At 43.6% G+C, this 23,209-nt stretch overlaps 1 protein-coding gene across 2 annotated transcripts in view; it reads left to right on the top strand.

Annotated features, from left to right (window-relative positions):
* Positions 1-23,209, top strand: part of LOC121678180 (inactive N-acetylated-alpha-linked acidic dipeptidase-like protein 2) — a 215,878-nt gene that overhangs the window by 161,301 nt on the left and 31,368 nt on the right. For both annotated transcript variants that reach the window (XM_042057472.1, XM_042057471.1), the window contains 2 exons: positions 4,637-4,783; positions 20,603-20,695. In XM_042057472.1, the coding sequence (XP_041913406.1) occupies positions 4,637-4,783; positions 20,603-20,695 (240 nt within the window). The remainder of the gene's footprint in view (positions 1-4,636; positions 4,784-20,602; positions 20,696-23,209) is intronic.

Here is a 23,209-nt window from a genome sequence, read left to right as displayed (position 1 = left end):
GCTGCATCGGTAGCCACAGCAGAGACCCAATAAAGAGAGCGTTTTCTCAAGCTGCTGTCATGTTTATGTGACTCTGCCTTAGCAGCTTGTGCTTGCGGAATTAGACGCACTGCTGTTGTGTCAGAGAGAATGACCTCTCCTGTGCTTATGAAAGCGCGGTTTATTAACACAGTGACTGTTTAATTGTGGTGAGTTGATTAAATTACATGTCACACGAAATGACTTCACATGGGGCCCCAGTGTCACATTTACAGAACTCTAATGTAATGCTAAAGCTAATGACGCTGTCACTAGAGGAGTCCAGTGTCAAGCTTTGTCTTCATACTTGCTGATAATGTCTTTATTATTTTATTTTAGCTACTGTAAAGTTCATAATTTATAATGTGTGTGAGTTGGGTAGGTTTGCATTACATATATATTATTTAATAATCTGTAATGTATTAACATACAGTATTACTTTCTGTTCTTGCTGAACCTCCTCATATTTGTAATCATGCACTCTATCTGACTAGAGGGGATTTTATATCATTGTGTTCATGAAGTATCTTAATGCATACTGTAACTACTATAGTTTATAATGTTTCTAGCTTTGTTGGGTGGAGAGAGAAGGAAAATATTTAGTGCTATTTTGCTTTATGTTGACCAATCAAACCAATGGTGGATGTTGATAATGTTATTCTGATGTTATTTTCAAAGTAGGCTTTGCAACCAGCATTAAATTCTTCCTGTCATTTTACCTGCTAGTGTTGACATTATAGGGACAGGCTTTTCCCTCCTCTATTCATTGTTTGTTTTGAAATAATTGAGCCTCTATTTTCTGAATATTTGCCAGACTTTCCTTTTGTCAGACTTTCCTTGTTTCCTCCTCACTCTTTTTAGGAGTGTGTTGTTGTGTTGTTGCCAACTCAGTTGTTGTTGTTGTATATAGTTAACATATATACTTTTAAAAGTTTGAAGTTATCCCTCCCTGTCCTTATTTCTCTGTGCACATGGTCACTCAGTGAGTGAGAGCAGGGGAGGACACTAGCATCATAGCCTTAACACACTAAATAACATTAGTACAGTGCATGTTATGTGCTAATCCCCTCTCACACAAGCAAAATCTCTGGCTACTCTAGTCAGACAACTCCCTCATACCACTCAGCTATCTTGCCCTTTTCCTGACCTTATACTCAGCATACGTACAAACACAGTGACAACCCAACAAATCTAAAACAAGTTTTTGGAATCCAAGGGCAAACCGTCACACAAGGTGGAAGAATACCTCACTGGTTTTGAACACCAAACTAATACAACCACTAATACTTTGCGTAACCTCTTATTCTGCGGTTCCTTAACATTGATTTTAATTACTTGCACTCCCACCAACATTTGCATACAGAATGCATGAGCCATCAGCATGTGTTAGTGTTGTACACGCCTGTAAAAGGCCTGCCTGCATGTTTCACAGGAGCTGTGCTGGCAAACTGAAGAGTGTCCCTAATCTCAGTGATTGCTGCATTATAACCTTGGCATTCTCTCCGATCCCAAAGAGGCTCGTGTGGGCTGGAGTGACATCCAGGCTCATGCAGACATATGAGCTCACTCGGCTGAACAATATTAACCTGCTTTACTGCCCTGTTATTACCAGCATCAGGTCAGCCCAGCAAAAGCTTTATATTGAGCGCAAGGAAGTGGGAGCATTGTGGGAGAATGAGAAATGGCTTGCTCGAATATAATAAAGGGGCCCAGGACCAGACGGCTCTCACAAAAGGCCCTCGCACGCCACTAACAGGCTACTGTGGAGCTATTCCCACTGTGCATAAGTGTATCTTTCTTTATTCGGAGCCTCCCACTCCTTAAACCTCAGCCCTATTTATTTCTTTTATTATATTCCAGGTCTTATTAATACATCCCTATCTTTTTACGTGGGCTGCTTCAGGCTCCTGTTTCCGGAAATGTATTTTTTTAAGTCACCTTCTAAATTATTTCCTCGGCACAATGTCATTTTGGCCAGCTATGCTTTGAGAAAGATACAGTACTTTGGTTCTGCGACTCGCCATTTGAAGGATTCATGGAAAGCTATTTTTGCCTTTTATTTCATCAGAAGTCTTGTGAATTGTGCCTAGTTTTTTTCCTTTCAATCTGATTTGTCTTTGTAGTAAAAAATAATGCATTTTTGTCTCTTGTTCATAATGATAACAGTGATCATACAGTTTCCTTTTGTACTCTATGCACATAATCTTTGGAAACCTGTCCACCTTCCCTGAGTATTTTATTTTGCTGTACTGTCAGTCAGTCAATGAAAAAGACAGAAAAAAAAGTAACATGCGTATGATATTTTATTTATGGGTTTATCGATTCCATCTAGATGTTTTTTTCTGACATTTTGCAGCATTAATCCAGTTTGGATGGCTGGCTGAAGAACATTGGGTGTGTCAGTCTTTAGGGACCTGACAGTGTCACCCACGGCAGATCTCATTTATGCTTTTGGAGAGTTGGACTGCAGCTCTCAGGCATGCACACACACACACACACACACACACACACACACGCATACCCACACACAGCCACACATAAACTCTGCCAAGGAAAATAACCACTTGCTCTCCTACATGTTCCCATCAAGGAGTTTCAGTGTGAATTAGCACTCTGACTGTTATCCACTGGGTAGTTTTGACCAAATCTTCAAACACTACTCCAATGAGGTTTCCCTGTCTCCATCCAGTTAAAGACCGCCCTCACAGTCTCCTTCCAGTGGGTTAACGTGATTCAAACAGGTTGGCAAAGCACGGCCATTAGCCAATGATGGTGGGCATTCGGCAGTGTTTTGAGGCACAGCCAGACTTATTTGGGGCACAGTGGAGTGGGTACCACCTCGTAGGTGATTGCCAACAGCTGGGCTGGCACCTGTCCAGAATCCTTTCAGACCACAGAATTCCTTTAAACACAAATACATAAACAGTGATTTCACCATCTCGTTATCATAGCAGACAAAGGAATGAAATATTGATCCTCCTAGTGGAGAACGGCGTCACTGTCCGCCGAGTATCTCTCTCTCTCTCTCTCTCTCTCTCTCTCTCTCTCTCTCTCTCTCTGTCTCCGCTGTTTCTTTTATCACCAGCTCCTGGAGGACCAGGCGTCTTCATTTTGAATTTAGAGATGTGTGCTGGCCACAAAGGCTTTAGTGTTAGAGAAGAGATGGAGACACACATGGCACCTGCACACATACATTCCCAGATAGATAGTGAGACTGTTATCAGTGACTCTAAATGCACAGTGTACAGATTATGGGCTCCATGGCACTAATTGGGAATGATGAAGGGCCTGAGAGAAGAAGCTATACTCTAATATTTGAAAACAGATTCAGAGCTCAAGGATGACAATTGCTTAACTCACATTTGCTCTACTTGGAGATTTGAAGGCTTTGATAATGAGACAATGCTTGTTTGTGTGTGTGTGTGTGCGTGCGTGCGCGTGTCAGCAAAATCGCATAGTCAAAAGGCATGTTCCTGACTCATTTTCTTTGGTCTTGCCAACGTCTATTTAAACTGTTAGCGTGTTTGCCTAATCATGAAGGTGTGTACTTCACTGTCTATATGGAAATAGTATACTATGTGTTCTTATGTGTGCTCTTCTCATCAAGTCAAGGACAGTTTTTGCTCATAGACTGATAGAGGTGATTAGCTGTCTTACTTGGGTATTTTTCCAACTGCATGTGATTTTATTTATTTCATTTCTATACTTCCTGTTCCGTTCCTGTAGGGAATGATTGATTTCCTCACTATGGGTAAATGCCAAGGGCTACTGGCTCTACCGCTGATTTCCCATTTGATGAAAATCAACAAAGCGTCATGCGAGTTTTACCAAGTGGGAGTGAGGCTGCAATGGCCTGAAAAAAGATCTTGCTGCCATTGTGTGGATGCAGGATTAGTGAGAACAGGAAATGGTGTTTCTCAGAGCAGTCAATGGTGGGGTTGTCCATGATCGTGGTTCCTCTCAGTCATTTCTCATATTCAATGGTGGGGTTGTCCATGATCGTGGTTCCTCTCAGTCATTTCTCATATTTAAAAGTAGTAGAAGAAGATGAGTAGAAGATCAGTAGATGACGTGTGTATTTGTTGGCTGGTGTGTACTTGTTTATTTGAAGTTAATTATCAAGTACATGACAGTACTCAAGGGAAAAATGCTATTTGGTATTTGCACAATGGCAATAAAGTTGAATCTAATCTAATCTAATCTAATCTAATCTAGTCTAATCTAATTTATTAATCATGAATGGTCTCATTTCCCAAGGTTAAAATTCCAAACCCACTGTGTCAAGTCTGTCACTTACTTTGGGTAAAAGTGACAAAAAAGTACTTTAAATTTACAAACAAATGTTGCTGCGTGGCAAAGAAGAAAAACAAATGTTGCCTGTAAGAAGAGCTTGTTGTAGTATTCACATCCCTGGTATGTGGAAATGCTATGGGGAGGTTGACCCCCCGTTCTATGTTAAGCAGTGTGTAGAATGTGTGAAGTGTTCTGTATGCTCACATGTTGTTTTAGACAACACAAACACTTGAACTTGCACATACACAGACACAGTCTCCCATTGTAAACATTGATTCAGCCATGTGGGACATATGACGGTGTTTTCCATTCCATTCCATTCCAGAGACACTTGAGGAGCTGCACTCAGAATAGCTGTTGCCCTGGTCCGAACATCAGCTCCCTGCAGATCCCTGGGGATGTGAGCTTCTTCGCCAACCAGCTTGCCATCCCCACTGTGCAGTTTACATCCTCCTCGACCAGGACCCTGGAGGTACAGCATGTTGTACAGCAGGCCACAGTCGCTGAGTATCTGGCTTAGCTGCTTATGTAGCCTGTGCTCTCCATTGATTGTGTGTGGATTGGGGGTTGTTGAACACAGTTAAAGAAAATACAAACGTCGGCAGTATTTCTCTTGTAAATCCACACAGATATATAGCGGATTTATTGTGTGGATTGCCTCCTTTTGTCTAAGATGTGCATTGAATATCTAGATGTGGATGTTGTGTCTGGAAGCTATTGTGTACTCATTCAAGGGTTTAGGAGAGGAGATTTTTCACTCTGGTGTGACAGTTCATTCTCCTGCATCTCACCATATTCCATGGTAGTAACACAGAAATATTTCTTTTACACACACACATTCTTACACACTGTTGAGCTGTATTCCACTTCCAAATGGCACATAGCTCACAGTCATTTTTTCAGCAATTTGCTGTCCAATTGTTCCCAGACACAGTAGTTTTGCCACATATATCCGTGCATAGATGTGGGAGTTCACCGTGTCAGGCAGAGCTTCCGCGCAACCATTTCCTCTCCATTTCCTCTGGTGTGAACCAGTCCATTTCCAAAGCGAGAAGTTTGTGTTTGTTCCATTGACAAACAGTTAGCTTCATGTGAATGTTAAAATCATATGGTGAAAATATTGTGATTGGATGATAAAGAATAACTTACTTGCGGCATCCATATGTATGCTGGATTGCACCCTGCAATGGGTATTAAAATTAAATTCACTGTGGGAGGATGAATTAACTCTTGTTTCGTATAAGGTATAATGTGACAAAGTTTGATGAAATGAGTTTATTCACATTACAGTAATTCCCATATGCTGCGATTTTGTTATTCTTAGCTTCTGAATGCAAACATTTTTTATTTGTATATGTCATTGAATTTTATTGAGCCTTATTTTCCTGGATGTGCTTAGAATATGCAAATAAATTGATTGAAATCCAGCTTTTGAAATCAGTCACAAATATATAGCATGAGGTTGTATGGTTGGACCAACAACTTCTATGTAGCATTAATATGTGCATGTAGTATGATAACCCCTCACTGCTCCCCGAGCGCCGCTGTTGTTGCAGGCAGCTTACTGCGCCGGGATGTGTGCTTCAACTCACTGTGTGTTCACTGTGTGCACTAATTCATGGATTGGGATAAATGCAGAGACCAAATTTCCTCTGTAAATGTGCTTATTATTGCTTTCACAAATTAAATCAATTTTACTTAATCCTCCAGTTTTTTTCCCAGAAGGCAACATATTGTCCTTGTCAAAGCTTTATTTTCCAGAAGGGAACATATTGTCCTTGTCAAAGGTAATTCCTTTGCCCAGGTTTACCTTGTCTCATTGTCTCCCTTGTCCTGTGTCCTGCAGTACAGCAGATACAGTATTTTATTACGGCTCTCACAAATATCCAGATGTTGCCACTGCTGTGTTGACTGGGCCTCATTTTACGGCACAGAGTATACTAGTAATCTAAAATCACAGAGGATGACGCCTCACACCAACATGAAGCAAAAGTATTCAGACATTCGGTTTAACCGTCCATGAGCCATTAGATGGTACACACTTTTTTAATGATGGAGTGACACTTCTAGCTTTGGAACACGGTGCCTGAAGCTTACATTAATCACATTACCCAGGGGCAGGAACAGGCATATTGTTCCCCCATGCAACGTCGTCGTAATGGTATCGCAACAGTACAGTCATCTCTGTGTGAGGCATACAGACACAGAGCTCCCCGCCCACCCCAAACGATCTCCAATGGTGTGGAAGCAGGGGCACTTTGGCCGGGCAAACACGGTGTAATTATGTGGAAAGGATGGATAGAGCATGGATGACAGGTACACTGCATCTGGGGGGAGGGGGGACGCATAGCAAGATGATGAACTAAACACAGCGTCTTAACAAGGTCACAGCCATCCATCAGCTGAAGGGAAGCATATGCAAAGAGAGGGCGGGAATGGTGTGTGTGTGCTTGTGTGTGTGTGTGTGTGTGTGTGTGTGTGTGTGGATGTGTGTGTGTGTCTGTGTTTGTGTGTACGTGTGTGTGTGTGTGTCTAGAGAAAGAAGAGGGGATAGAGGGAAAAAGAGAGAGAATATGTTTGAAAAAGTGTGTACAGTGTGTGTGTGTGTGTGTGTGTGTGTGTGTGTGTGTGTGTGTGTGAAAGAGAGAGAGAGAGAGAAGTCAAAGTAGGAGAGAGAAGAAAAAGGGCAGAACAGAGAGAGAGAGAAAGAGAGAGAGAGAGTGAACAGAGCAAACAGACCATTGAGAGGGAAACAGTGCATGAGGGGGTACGGTTGTTGATGGTTTGTTAGGGAAACAGTGCATGAGGGCGTACGGTTGTTGATGGTTTGTTAGTTCTTTTCTTTACAGAGACATTTAAAGGATAAAGCAACTGTACCCTTAATAGGCAAGATAAATGGCAGGTGGTATCGTGTTTTGGAGGTGATGGAAGTGAGTGATTTAAGGGAAATAGGAAAAAGATTTCATTTGTTTCCTTTCAGTGCATGAAGAGGCTGAGATGCAGGCCCTTGTTGACTTTTCATTAGCAGCAGACACAAGACAGACCAATCCCCCAGGCTGACAGATTCTCTGTCTGACATAGCAGGCCACATGCTAAACAGCTGTGCTGAACACACCCTTTGGGGGATACCGCCCGCTTTCAAAAGCTACTGCCCATCCCTAGCAACATGGTAAAAAGATGAAAATGACTTGATTTTACTTTCAATTCCTTTTATATTCTCCAAGGTATTAACATTAACATTTTTCATAACTCTATGTAGGACGTTTATGTACATAAATGTAAGCACTGTGGCAGTAGTAATGCAATATTTAGAAAATGTACTCTTGATACTCAAGTACTTTTAAAAATAAGTACTTCAGTATTTTTACTTAAGTAGACATCTGACTGTTGTACTTTTACTTGTACTTGAGTAAAATTTAGCAAAGGGTATCTGTACTTTTACTGAAGTAATGAAGCTGTGTACTCTGTCCGCCTCTGATGTTGGGCTACCTGATATAGAAATATGGTTAAGACCTGCCAGGGCACCAGTAGTCTGGCTTTCACCAGACCAAGCATTGGTCTGGGGAGTCCGCTATGTATTTTCTACTGCACAAGAGGCGTGATCAACGGGCATAGTTCAAATGACTGTACGCAATTGGATAGTCATTCACCAATCTGACCAACGAACCGGGTGACGTTTGCAGAGCGACGCGAAAACTCCAGGCTCTCCCGCTATCGTCATCGTTTTAAACCTGCCAATAGCACGCCAGGTGGATAAACCATCTTGTGATTGGTCCCGGCAAAATTGTAACGGGAGCAGCAGAAAAAGATTTCAGAGCAGGTTTCCAGCCTGAGCTGCAGGGTGAAAAAGAAATCGCCGGCAGACCAGGCTGGGTTCACCCAGCCTCAGGCATCAGTTATTAACCTCCATATTTCTGGAGCAGTGATATGTTTCAGGATTTTACTTTTTATGCTGTTTTTCATAAAGTCTGGCTAGTGGCCAGTGCTCCTGATACACCGTGACCTGTCATCTGTTCATGTTTGCTGCTTTGTCAGAACATTGAACATTTGTGCAAAAACATAATATTTCACATTTCATGTTACTTAGGCCGCTTAACCGTAGAAAAGAATAAAGCACATAATCTTTGATGCCTTCCAGAGACTTCTCATATCAACTGTTTTCTTTCTTCTTCACCTTTTGGAGTAAATGCTCATCTGTCTTTGTGATGGTGTGTTGTTTGATGTGGAACAGATCTGTTGGCTGTTTGTAAGATCTCGCCCTGAGGTTGAGCGCCTCGTGTTTGAGATGCTCTTTATCTCCCAAACATAACACACACACACACACACACTTGCTGCCTTTATCCCAGATCCGTTTGTTTTGTTCCATTTTACCTCCCGAGCGCAACCCTGTAATGGAGTTTGTTAAAATCACTTTGCACTCAGCTTGATCTTATTTACGATCACACGCACCATCAGCCGGGCTATTGGACGAGAATCAACTTTGAGAAAGATGGGATGCTGACCCAGAGATTCTTGTGCAGATGTGAGAGTGCTTCGAAAAGCCCAAGCGTCTCTCCTCCCTCCACGCTCACTGTGGAACAGCTACTGAGTCCAGGAGTGGCCGGCGGGGATGTGGGGGAGACAAAACTTTAAAAATAAACACAGCAGCCATGCCCCCCCCCCCCCCCCCCCCCTCCCCTCCCCGTTCGCTCCTTCCCCAGAAGGTTTCACCTCCTCCGTGCTCGTTTGTTCATCTGTCTCATCCTGCACACATGCCTGGCTAAGCATTCGCCGTGCAATACTGGTGTGCCCCAAACTGTGAAAGTAACCTTTTCCCTGGCATTCAACACATCAGACCGAATTAGAGCACGGGATGGTGGGACTGTTTGGGAGCCGGCTCCTTGGGCCAGATCTGTGCCGCAGCATCCGCCTTCCAAGCCGTTTCTCTTGAACACCCGAGAGCTTGAGGAGCCTTCTGAGTCGACGCCTTTGGATTTAAAATGACAAACTTGCTGCAGGGCTTTCTTGCTTGCATGAATGTGTGTGAGTGGGTGGATGGGTTAATGTTTGTGTGTGTGTGTGTGTGTGTGTGTGTGTGTGTGTGTGTGTGTGTGTGTGTGTGTATGTGTGTGTGTACTGTATGTGGGTGTCTGTGTGTGGAGGTCGTTTGTATGTGTGTGGAGGTCATTGGGTGTTGGTTGAGTTTGTGTGTGTGCGTGCATGTGTGTGTGTTTCTTTCAACTTCAGAAAACCTACGTTTTATGTCATGGCCTGGAGCAGATGCTCTGATTTTACATCAGTGTTAGTTTTTCTTGACTCACTTCAAACAGCTATGCCTTTATCACACATAGAGGCAGCAAAAGGTGCTCCATCCCTGTCTTTAGCATCATTTGTGCCTGCTCTTTACCTTGCTGCACTGCAGCAAACAGGTTCTGCCTTTTGACATTTTGATTTTGCTTGTGAGTTCTGATTTTGCACTTGAATACTGATTTGTACTCATCTGTCCAGAAACCTAAAACTGCATATGTAACAGCTAATAACCTGGACTAAAACCATACAGCACTGCCCTTTTTTTAAAAATCAGTGGATTACAGGTAAATATTTTTTCATTTGGAAATGCAAATTGTTTTTGTATTTAGCCATGGGAATGATTTAATGATACAATAGTATTATTTGTCACTGTCTTTGGTAGCAAATCTTTGATTTTGTAGAGCTCTTTTTATTCTATTAGTGTGGGCAAGTACAGGGCATGTTTTGGGCTGCATGAGGCTTATAGGAAAACTTGCTGGTGTCTGCATTTTCCTTGACACCATATCTCTGCCTTAATACGGTGTGACGGCTCAGGAAAGGGCTGCCCAGCTCTGCAGCAAACTCTCCCTCACCAGCTGGTCACTGCAGCCCACACTAACAACCCCTGTTCCCTTGTTTGGACCTCAGAATTGATTACCAGTCGAGACATGTGCCCGAATGTGGTAACACCTGTCACCCCTTATATATTAGCCATTCCTCCTGGCCATTTCCTAGCCCTGCTCTCTCTCTCTCTCTCTCTCTCTGTCTCCCTCTTTTTTGGCACTTATGCAAATGCCACTGGGCCCTCTAAAGACGTTACTCGGTTCAGCCGAGCGTTGCGCTGCGCAGGCGGCCTGCTCAGGTCTCTCTCTCTGTCTTGCCCAAGGTGCTGCCGTAGTACCCTGTGCAAGACTAATCTAATTAGTGGCGTGAAGTTGCTGCAGCTGGATCGGGGAGATAGGCCCACGCCCGATGTCTGGACATCAGATGGGCCTGTCCACCACCCCGGAACAGGATCCAATTGACAGTTGAGTCAGGCCCGGCCCAGCTACCTACGGTCCACCATCTGGCTTTACCAGATGGGAGTGACCTGCCTCTGGACGTTTTTAAGAGCAGGTATCCAGGTGCTGTGGCGTTATGTTGAACGTAATGCAGCTCACTGAGTTGGCTTTATATAGGTTGGTAAAAACCAGTGAGGATTGTTTATAGGGCTGCACAGCATGCATACCAGTAAATCCGTTTTATGTTGTCCTGTTGGTGGTAATATTCAGAATATGTTTAAAGGAAACCTTCAGTTGCAAAGCCTATCTGTGCATGTTACATGGTAGTGTGTCAGAAGGCAATTTATCCATAGACTTTTGTAATGTATGCATTCAAATCAATTAATGAACATCTGGGGAATCAGAGAAATTAGTTTCAAGTTTCAAGGTCTGAGGCAATTCAGTCTGCAATTGGGAGCTGACTGTTTAATCGAAGAACAATCAAAAGCAGGGCAATTTTTTAAAGATGGTGCTCATCAATGACTCATTAACTCAATGAGGCCTTATTTATTATAATTTTGAAATGGAAGACTTAACATTAAGTTTGACCTTTTCAGAGCTTATGTATCTTTTGTCAACATAGCTCACATCATTTCAAGTATATGCCTCATAGCACACACAGAATGCACATGCCATGTTTCCCAGTGCAAAGATGCATCACTTGAACACATGACCGCCTAAAAGGAGAAAATTATATTTTTTCCCCGTATGTGTGTGTTTCATGTCCTCAGTACATGATAAGGTCGAGCATATCTTGAAGGTTTGCCATGCAAAATGTATTCCTTTTACTGTTAAATTGAATTTCACATCTAAAAATATATTTTTTTCATTTTCCTCAAAATAGGTCTGTGTTCGGAGACGGAAATGGTGTTCCAGTGGGAAAATGAACACAGGGGAAATTGAATGAGACATTAACCTCAACCTTAGAGGATGTTAAAGAGAAATAACAAGGAAAATTGTCTCGGCACTGTCTTCAACAAGCACAATCGTCGACACCATTCAGAACGGCTTCCCTCATGACAGTTTTCGAGTGTATGTTTTTTTTACATATATGAATGTATGTATCACATCACATTCTAAAAATTCCCAATGCCCAACATTAGTCAGTTGGTTGCTGCTCCATGTTGGAAAAACCTCACTCTGGCAGAACTTGCCAAGAGCACAGGCTTATGTTACTCATCATGAAACAACCTTGAGAATATTAAACTAAAAATGAGGGAATGTCTACATGCAGTATCTGTAACGCACAACTTTTCTTTGGAGCTTGACACCATGATATTCCATTCCAGTTGAAGGGCATTTGGCTACCAGACTAAAAGGGCCATATCTGTCTCCCCCATGCTTTATTCTGCAGAGCACGGGTGCACATTCTGTTGCCTGAAAAGTTCATTACTGATCTATGCTGCATGGTACATAAAAATATTTGTTCTTCCTGGTGTGGCATGAGCCCATCCAATCGAGCTTCTCGTCAGAGCCAAGTCAGGCAAATGCAGCATCTGCTGTGCAGAGTGGGGCGAGTGCCCAAGCCCAGACTCTTCATCAGTCTCCTGGCTTTTAACCTGAGCATCTGGACTGGAGCAGGAGGCTACGCGCTGGGTACTAATCTGCCTCACACGCTTGCCTTTTATATGCCGTCACCCAAGGGAGCACCATCTCAACTGAGATGCCCATTATATGGGTTGTGGTTTGTGAGCAAATGGATGCTGAGGTTGCCTGCTTTATCTCGGGGTATCTCACTTTATATGGCAAACACATGTTTTTACTGCGGGTCACAGCCACACACTTGCGTTCCATATTGCTGTCACGCCAGCTTATGAAATCAGCCCTGCCATAAAATTGGTGGTGATGAGATTCCACGTCTTGAGCACGAGCTGAACTCCTGTCTCATTTTACTGTTACAGTGATGGGCCCCATACATGGGGGGAAGAGGGCTGTGAGACACACACAGATACACCTTGTCTGATTTGTGAGGAAAGGGACCCCCTTGGAAACTCGTCGTATTTGGAACAGGCACACTTCAGCCAGCTGGGTTCTCTCCAGGGGGTGCTCAGTAGGACCCCCACTTCCCTGCAGGCGATGAAATGAGCACAACACTGCTAGTTTTCATTGATCCCGGGATCTCCTGCCCCCCCCCACCCCCAGAACACTGCTCGATGGCTGTTCTGCACGTAAACCAATCCTTAGCTTCCCGGGGAATGATAAGATAGCTGGGGCCATGAAAGAGAGTGGAGGCACCTGAAAGCAATCATTAACGCCTCCATTATCTCCTCCCAGTCTCTCTGTGGTAAAGGGCCATTACCCAGGGTTTACAGCCTCATCGCAACCAGCTGCCAGCTTACCAGTGCAGCAGTGGACCTCGACAGAGTCCAGGAATAATCCATATTTCTGCCTCAGTGCTGTATTTGCATGACACATTGTGTTAAAACAAACACTTGACATTATGCACAGAAAATAAAGGGATATTGTCCAGGGCTCAGTATTCTGAATGGAAGTACATTTCCCCATTTTTTTCCCCATTTATCTCAACAACTCTATCGAGCCCCTTGCCAACTCATGCATTTTTTTTTTTATTAATCATGAATAAAGGTTATGCCTCTGCAATTCACCTTCCTTTGCTGCTGTTTCAAATTAGTGATTTCCATTAGCTTGTAAACTGTTTAGCAGTGAAGGGAATTTTCTTACCCATAAATGTGGCTTTTTTTCACATCACAAAATTCTGAACCTATTCATTAGCAATTTATTTTGGGTGTGGAAGACTTCTCTGCTTTTTAAATATTGTGCTTGACAAAAACTTTCTGATATTTCCCAATATAGTTGCCTGGATCTGTTCTTTTATTGTGTTGTTGCAGTTGCCCATTTGAAGTGGAGCCACTCACTCAGTTGCAATTATGTTTTTATTTTAGTTTAGACAGTTTCGTTTTATTTTGTTTTTACCTAGAAATGACCATTGGCTACACATGTATCTGTGCATAAATGCAAGAAGCACCATGGTGGTGTGGAAACAAACGAGCGATCACTGAATGCAAAACAGTCAGGAGGATATTTACTTTAACCTTTGGAGAGGGTGAAGTAAATTATGTAAGCTTGAATTAAATTTTACTTGAGAACCTTTTTATGTTTAGGATGCTCTCTCTCTCTCTCCCTCTCCCCCTCTCTCTATCCCTTCCTCTATCTTTTCCTCTCCCTTGATTATGGAATCTTATTTCACTTGAACTCACAATATTAACTTTCCCTTTGAAGTCCCTGGTTGATTACATTAGTGTTAGCTGCATGAGACAGCAGCTGATCCCACTCCCTCCCTTACTGATGAGCCATACTTTTAGTGTCTCTGATTATTCCCTGCTGCTGTTAACACTGCTTGAATATTCATGTGCGTGTTGCCAACAATAGACCATTAGTTCTGTTTGCTGCGATATGACGCTGCACTAAACAGCTAAAAACCCTCTCGATGCATGCTTGTCCTGTGCCTCACGGCCCGGGTGTGTTTGGGAGAGGGTGATCTATAGCTTCATGCTGATTACCCCGTTCAAAGCATCATTTTCTAGCTTACATAAACAGTGTGTGTCCCACTTGCTCTGACAGAGAGACCGTGATTCCTCTCACGTGCTCCCACTGGCGTGCAGGCAGGCAGGCAGGAACGCAGGCAGGAACGCTTCCTTCCCAGGGCACAGAGGCCCCCTTCTGGTTGTGAGCTTCATCCTCATCTGCCTCCAACGTGTGTGTGTGTGTGTGCGTGTGTGTGTGTGCGTGCATGCTTGCGTGCGTGTGTGTGCCATTTGATTTTCTTTCCCCAAAACTTGATGGGTGGTGTTAGGGAGGGATGAAACACAGACACAGCAGGAGAAGCATCAGCATGATGTCTGACACACACACACAAACACAAACACACTCTAAATCTGAATCAAACACAGGTGAAGACATGTGCACACATGATCACAGACAGGGATTTGAACACACACACACATACACACACAGAGACAGACAGAGAGAGAGAGAGAGAGAGATTGCATTAGCATCTGTCTGTAATGGGCACGCACACACTCACACACACATGCACACACACTTCTCTGCTGCAGGTGCTCCCTTGCTCATGTGTGTAATAGCTTCCTTCTGCTGTAGCCATCTTAATCACCACCTCTACCACTACTCAATCTGTGTCTGTCCAAAGCTTGCATCTGGTCAGCATGGTGCGCCACCTGTAAGTGCAGGACATTGTGTGTGTTACATTAACTGTAGTTCCTTATTACTACTTTATTCAGTCCATTCCAATCCTGAAGCAATTTTTCCTTATTATCGCTCTATGTTATGAAGAAAACATACTAAAAACAATACAGTGGAAAATGCTAGGATTAACACTAGGATGTAAAACAGTGATTGTCATCTCCAAAATACTGTAGTTGGCAAATGTCAGCATGGAGGTGTGTTTTGTAGGGATGTTGCAGAAGAGGATTGCGTTACCTCCCCTTGCTTTGTTTCCCACTGCCACTGGAAGATCTAGAATCTACTCATGGACTCATCGCTGTGCTGAAGTTCATTTGATGGAAATCAACTTGAGTTCAACTAACTGCAAACCATCACATAAGGCATGGCATGTGCAAGCTAGTTGCATGGCATGTGCATAACAAAATAGAAATAGCCTAGTCATAGGCCTATCTCTATGTTCAGTTTACGTGTAACAGTGTGAGTGTAAACAATGTTTAGATTAAAACTTAAACTAAAAAGTGCTTCAGTGATATTTTAATTCCATGTTGACTAAACCGACACCAGTGCCAACATGAGTGCACTGCTATTTTATATGCCTTACTGTCACTTGCCACACGCATCAGCGCCGAAGTTTTAACTGGCAAACACTGGATGAACAATGGATTTTAGTGGAGCGGCGCCGACCACATAGAACTGAATCGTGATTTACACGGCGGCAAAGTACGATGCTGGTGTGCAGTCTTGTACTGAGTAAAATGGAATCTAATGGAATGTCGAAAGCAGATTGCACCACACTCATGTCGGCATCGGTGTCCACAGCACTTAAAACAGGGGTCTCAAACTCAAATGAGCTGGGGGCCAATTCTGCCAACGTCATCTGATTGGAGGGCCGGCTATTTCTGAAAATGCAATGTTCTTTTTTTTCAAATACCACACAAAACTGCAAACAGAAAGTGCAAGTGTTTTTATCTAGTTTTAGACACCTGTGCTAGCAACCTTAGCTTATAAATAAAATAATGATCAAATAAATATTAATACAAATTATAAAATAAATGAAAAACATAAAAAACAGATATGTGTGTGTGTTTCACACCAAATAAAAATATTTCCTCTCATAACTTTTTTAAACCTGGCAAACTAGGCATCAGGGTTAAGAAAGCACCTCAAATTATGCACCTTTCAGTAAATACTGGATGAACATATTTAAGCAGGTTTACTTTCCTTTTTTCATATTACCCACATAACAAATTAACAGAAAAACACCTAAGATGTATACCAACACCTAAGATGTTGTGGTTTAGTAATAGATTACTACAATATAGGCCTACAATAAAGTATTCTAGTCAAACAGTTCCTATCGCGGGTAATCTGCAGTACCCAGAAGTTTGCATCATATTGCGGGTGACTTTGTAGTTCTTTAGAGCCCTATTTCTACTAGCCCTGCTGTCTGTACCACATCCATTACGGACACTATCATCACGATTACCACTGCAACCTCCAAGCTATGTTGGGCAGAGGGTCGAAACAAGCATGGTATGCTTAGTGGACACCGTTGTATACACGCACCTCCATTCACAGACGCACCGTGACTATCACTGTCATAGACGATAGATCATCATCTCCAAAAGGATATTCTCCTTCAGAATTAGAATAGGTGAATAACATAGCTTACCTAAGACGTCATCACACGTGAACGTTTTTCAACATTTGGTGTAGGCCTGGCTATTTCTGATTAATTTCTGCTTCAATTTCTGCAACACTATGGCCTGCATCGCTTCCGCGTCATTACAAATGCACGTCTTTGTGTTTCTCGCGTGTAATAGCCTACAAGTATTTCCTGAAAACTTTGCGCAGCGATTTTGGGTTTGAATCAAGCTCTGGATGTCTTGCACATAGTGGAGCAGAGTAGGCCTACAAATGAGATTTGTCACCGTACCTGGATCTATCGTCTATTTTAATCAGTATCGTTGTTTGTCGCAATTAATAGCCTCAAGGGCTGGATTACATTATTATTTTGTCATTCGTCGCGGGTCGGAATTGGGCAGGACCGGGTGTTTGAGGCCCCTGACTTAAAAGCACCATTCAGGCATTCAGCGGTGGTGTTTATTATTTCCATGCCTTCAGGAGGAAGACTAATCTTTGCTAGGATGTGTCTGTGTTTGAGGACAAGAAACTGTGCGTGATAAATGCGTTAGCCTACTACAGTTTGACCAGATTGCAAGCCCAAACAAGTGTGTGCAGCGTGCCCCTTGTTTTGTTTCCGGTATAGCTAGAGCCGGTGTGGTGTTGTAGTTTTTCTAACGTTACTAGTTGTTGCAACAGCATGTGAAAAAAACTACAAAGTTTGCTAGGCCAAAACGAACGTTAATCTTGCGATTTGCAAATTGCAAGCGGAGGCGGCAGAGAAAGGCGCCGATTACCCAATGAGCTACAGGTATGATAAATAGCGCGTAAACTAAAGATCCACTGTGTTCGCTTTCTGTCGTTTGGCCATGGCGCTGATAAGGCTACGTTCACAAATGTACTGTACGTATCTGTGTCTGACTTCTAATGGGTTCTATGTAATATCTCCATTTTTATTTTCTGAAAAGCCTTTTGTTCATCGATATCTAGATCTAGGTCTCTTCCAGTCTCTAATGGATAGGGATGCACTCAGATAACCCATTCAGACTCCGGCCTTTGATACCAAGTTAAATGGATACCCTGCATGAGAGGGTTGTGCACAGAACAGACAAAAGGCTTCTCTGGACCAATTTGAGTGAATGACACAAGGAGTAAGTTACAGAAACCTACCCAAACTCCTTCTCCCATTTTATAATGCTGCAAATTGTGACACTGTGTGCCAACCGATGTGAGATGGGTCACTACAAAGGAGCCTTTACAGAGTAATAGCTCACCATGGCTCATTTTGTTCAAAAAAACATCAAGGATCAAGGTTTGTGGTTTAGAGATCAAATAGTAACCGGGGGGGGGGGGGGGGGGGGTGGCTCATCTGTCCCCTCAGCAGCTTGTCACACTTGTCTGTTGTACATGCTTAGATGCAAAAATGATGTGAGTTTGGCTCCTCATTCTTTCTTCTTTTCTTCTGTGTCTTGTCTCTTTTTCTCCTCCATTCTTTCTCTCCACTGTCAAAGTCAAAGTCTGCTTTATTGTCAATTTCTTCACATGTCCAGACATACAAAGAGATCGAAATTACATTTCCCACTATCCCACGGTGGAGACAAGACACATTTTTCCAATTAGGTCCACAGACAAACATAACATTCAAGTAAACAATATAAAAAGTAAAAATAAGAAGGCACATACAATGAAGAAAATAAGAGCAGCAAAATTTGAAAATGTGCAATTGTGCATACAGTAGACAGTCAATATAATAGTGCAAAAGTCAGGCCAATAAATGGCTGAGGTAGTTCTGTTTGACCTAAGTATGCAAGTGGCATAGTGGTGCAAGTTATGTAAGAGCAGCAGAAGTGTGTTCAGAAGTGTTTTCAGGACTACAGGACAACAACAACAAGTTGCAAACTGTGCAAGTGTACAAGTGGAGTAGTGCAAGGCAGCCATTGTGGGTCCAAAGTCCAGGATGTTATGTAGCTGAGGGTGGAGGGGGGAGAGAGTTCAGCATCCTAACAGCCTGGTGTATGAAGCTGTTGGTAAGTCTGGTGGTGCAGGAGCGCAGGCTTCTGTACCTCTTCCCAGAGGGCAGTTGATCAAACAAACTGTGAGCGGGGTGACTTGCATCACTCACAATTGTGGTCGTCTTGCGGGTGAGGTGGGAGGTGTAAATGTCCTTCAGGGAGGGGATGAGACCCACCAGAGTTGTGTCGTCAGCAAATTTCACTATGTGGTTGTTGCTGTAGGTTGCAGTGCAGTCAGCCCCTGTGCTCAGTGTGATGCTGCTTGAGATATTATTGCCAACACGTACTACTTGAGGCCTCTGACAGAGGAAGTCCAGTAGCCAGTTGCAGAGGTAGGTACTGAGTCCCAGTTTGTCAAGTTTGCAGATGAGTTGTTGTGGTATTATGGTGTTGAATGCAGAACTGAAGTCTATAAACAGCAATCTCACATATGAGTCTCTTTTTTCCGGGTGGGTGAGGGCTGGGTGGAGGGCAGAGCAGATTGCATCCTCTGTGGACCGTTTGGCTCGGTATGCAAACTGGAAGGGGTCCAGGGTGGGGGGGAGAATGGATTTGATGTGTGACATGACAAGCCGCTCAAAGCACTTCATGATGATGGGTGTCAGTGCCACGGGGCGGTAGTCATTGAAGCAGGATGGAGCAGTTTACTTCGGCACAGGTATGATGGTGGCAGCTTTGAAACATGATGGGGCGATGGCTTGCTTCAGGGAAGTGTTAAAGATGTCTGTGAAGACATCCTTAAGCTCCTCAGCGCAGTCCTTCAGCGCACGACCTGGGATGTTGTCTGGGCCTGCTGCCTTTCGGGTGTTGATAGCAGCAAGTGTCCTCTTCACGCTGTCGGCAGAGAGGCACAGGGGCTGCTCGTGTGGGGGGGGGAGGGGTCTTCTGTGGGCAAGTGCTGTTTTGTGCTTCAAAGCGAGCAAAGAAGCGGTTCAGATTGTTGAGCAGAGGGATGTTGCTCTCACAGCTCTGTGGCGCGGGCTTGTAGTCCGTGATGGCCTGAATGCCCTGCCATAGGCTTTGTGCGTTCCTGCTGTCTTTGAAGTGGGTTGTTATCTTGTGAGTGTATTCCTTTTTTGCTTCCTTGATGCCACGGGACAGTGTACATGCAGGCGTACACTGTCTGTACGCCTGCATGTCTGTCTATCTGTTTCTCAGCCATTTATCTGTGTAATGTGTCTGTGATTGTTAGCATTGAGCTAGGGTACCTGGAGATGTGCGCTTGTTTCTGTGATTACTTTCTGCAGTGTATGCGTATAGGTGTCAATATGTATATTTGTTTGAATCTGTTTGCACGCACGCCTTCTGTTCTTAGTGGTTTGGTGTTATTCTACAGGGATAGAGGAACACTCTGTGCGACATCACTAGGGCTATGAGGTGGGCTCGATGTGGAGGGATGTAAGTGGTGGAGGAAGAAAGGGACCTTAGCTCTCGGCATAGCCAGTGACTCATCAACGAGGTGACTCATGCACCTCAGTAATGTGCAGGTTTGTCTTTAGGAAGGGAGAACCAGGCTCCATCTTTAGTTGTTTTTATTTTAGTGCTGCTTTTTGTCTCTTGATAGTGTGTGTGTGTGTGTGTGTGTGTGTGTGTGTGTGTGTGCGTGTTTGTGTGTGGGGGGTTAATTCCTGTCTCCCCTTTGGTGTCTAAAGCAATTTAGTTTCAGTGCTAACAGGGGAAACTATCTTTGAGTCTGTCCATCAATTGGAAAGCAGTGAGGCCATTTGCGAGTTGGAAGGTTTGAGTGTTGCTCATGCTGGCTGCTTTCTGATTGTTATGGGCCTCAGACGGTTTTAGTGATATCATAATTATCATCGTAATTAGTCAGATGCAAACAGCCTGTGGAAATGTACCTTATTCATAAATTGTTGGATGGGAAGCCTCTTAAATGGTGCCAATTGTAGCACAAATGACAATTGTCTTTCTGTTTCAGATGTAAAACTGAGATAAAAGAAAAAATAATATGGAGATTATATTTGCATTTTAATCTTTTAACATGCCTTTGACACTAAGTACAGTTGAGTTACAGATACATTAACTCCAATACAAGTCCTCTCAGGTCCAATCGTGTTGCTTTAAGGGGAGCATAATACTCACAGTAGAGTCTAACTGCATTATTTTCTCTTTTTTTCTTTCCACTTGTAGACAAGTTTCCTCTCTGAGGCCTTCTTCCCCTCAGACCCATCCACTGACAAGGCCTCAGATCCCTCCTTCAGACTCCACGAGGCTGTGGCTAAGGTACAGTAAGCCTGCTGTATGTTTGTATGGTGCATGTTTGAAACCCAGCTGCCTTGCTTTAGCAGATAGAAAATGGTTGCTGTGTAAATATTGTAGTGAACAAATGCATGTGGCCAATCAAAAAGAGAGGCTTAATTAGTGGCACATCAGTGACAGGAGATTGTGGAGAATGTGGTCAACGTGGTGCTATTTGCTCTGAGCTTTGAGGCCTGTCATAGTCCTTCTGCTGCATACATTGATATACATTGTGTGTGCGTCTTACGCAAAGGCGCTGTGTGTCATATTGACACAAAGGAGATCTTAGATTAGGATAGCTGGCTGTGAAATTGTGTAAAGCTGAGCGTGTCTCATTCATCACTGGAAATGTGCACGTGTTTGGATTAGATGTGTCAAGACGATGTTTGGTTTAGCTTTCAGTTCACTGTTACAAGCAATTTATGAGGGGCTTTCTATTTGTCTACAATCACTTATTCCTTTGGCATTCTTATAAATAAAGTTGGCAACCATTAAAAATACCTGAGACTACAAAGGTACATTGAAGGAGTTTGATGTGAGTTATGACCACCTGAACATCTGACTTGGTACTAGTCCAGCAATCAAAGTGAATCAAGCCCACATAATTACAGAAAAGAAGTCTAGCCGTTAGCTGCTAGTTGTTGTCTTGGACTCAAAGTTTTCCATCACACATCTGCCTCTTCTTCTCCTCTCCCTCTTTACACACACACACACACACACACACACACACACACACAAAAACAAACACACACAATCACTGTCTTCTGCTCTCTCAAGCAGACGCGTGCATCCACCCCAAACAGACAGCTCTGTCTCTCTGTCTCTGCCCCTCGTTTCCTCTCTCTCGCTCTCTCCCTCCGCCTCTCTTCCTCTCTCCAACTCCCGGCTCAGTCCTTAGGCTGTCAGGACTCTTGCTGAGGTGCTGGCGGAATGCTTATGCGGCTCGTCGCTCTCCCACCCAACACCCCCACCCCACCCCACCCCGCCCGGTCTGCGTCTCCGGCCCCTCCGCCCTCCCCGGCTGCGCGTCTGCACTCTGCAGCAGGGGGAGGCACTGTCCGCAGCCACCGCGTGCCACTTCATTAAAAGCCAGCAGTCACTCCTCCCGTCTCCGGCAGACACTGATTGCTCGGTGGAGGACTCCAAACTGACAGCTCATTTTTCAGCCTACCTGCTCTTTGTCTCTTTGGGAAGGGCAGGTTGCATGTTTTGGGGCAGGAACAAGGAAGGACCCCCCCCCCCCCCCCCCCCCTCCATGCCCCCGATAATACCCCCGTCCCCCATCATGCACACACACACACACACACACACACACACACACACACAAAGATGGTAATAAAATAGAAAAAGAGTGAAAACATAAGTGCTCATAAATATTTTTCCCCTTCTTCTTGCTGCAGCTGATGAAGGCCTCTGTAAGTACGTGGCAGAAAGAAATATGAATGTCGTTACAGCTTCTCATCTCTGCCAAGGAGATAATGTTCAGTGCCACAAATTATTTGAGCTGAGTGGAAGCGGCCTGGCAGTGCGACAAAGAAACACAGAACAATGGCATATCCTTTTAAAAAAAAAGATAAAGAAAATGAGTACGATGTTGCCATGGTTTTCTTTCTTTAGCCATTTACATATTCAAACGGAGCCTCGCAAGCTCAGTTAACTGTGCTGGGAATCGGTCAGAGTGTGCCAAAGTTTGAGGAGAAACAGCCACAGGGTTGATTTAGAATTCACAGAAGAGAATTGGAAGTGTCAAAATATCACATTTCTCAACACAATGGGCAGAGGGGAGAAAAACTTTACTGAATAACAAAGAGAGAAAAAAAGTCTCAAATCTTTTTTTTTCCTGGATGCCATCTGTCTCTCTCTCCCTTTCTCTCTCTCCTTTCTCTCTATCATTCTCTGTCTTTGCCTCTCTCACTCTCTCTCTCACGCACACATACACATAGACAAATACACACATACATTCAAACACTGCCCAACTCACAAAGGCACAGAATAACAACTATAAACACTGACAGATCACCAGACAGACAGACAGACAAACTCAAGTGAGAGAGAGAAAGAATGAGAGGGGGTCAACTAGACAGACGTACACAGAAAACCAATGCAAAACTCTTCGGCTCTTCCTCACCTCTCCCTCTCCCCTTCCCCTAAACACACGCGCATACTTGTGTTCATGCACACATATCCGTATATACATGCTCATATGGAAATAATTCTGCCAAGCAGTAGTGTCTTATCAAGGGATCCATCCTGATCTCCTGGGACTCCTCACACTGAGAAACATCTGGAGGTGGAGAACAAGAGAAAACCGAGTAGAGAACTCACTGCAATTGTTTGAAACCATACATCCACATTGTGTGCTGTGAAGAATGGCTCCACGCTTCACCTAATAAAAAAATCTCTCTAGCTGCTTAGATTTTTGCAGAAAATTCAATGAAAGAAACACCGAACCACTGAATAATTTCTTACCTCAGGCTGATGGGAACATGTAAAGCGTGC

This window comes from Alosa sapidissima, chromosome 12, assembly GCF_018492685.1.
Source record: "Alosa sapidissima isolate fAloSap1 chromosome 12, fAloSap1.pri, whole genome shotgun sequence".
In the NCBI taxonomy this organism is placed as follows: Eukaryota; Metazoa; Chordata; class Actinopteri; order Clupeiformes; family Clupeidae; genus Alosa; species Alosa sapidissima.
This window is presented reverse-complemented; position numbering and strand designations above follow the sequence as displayed.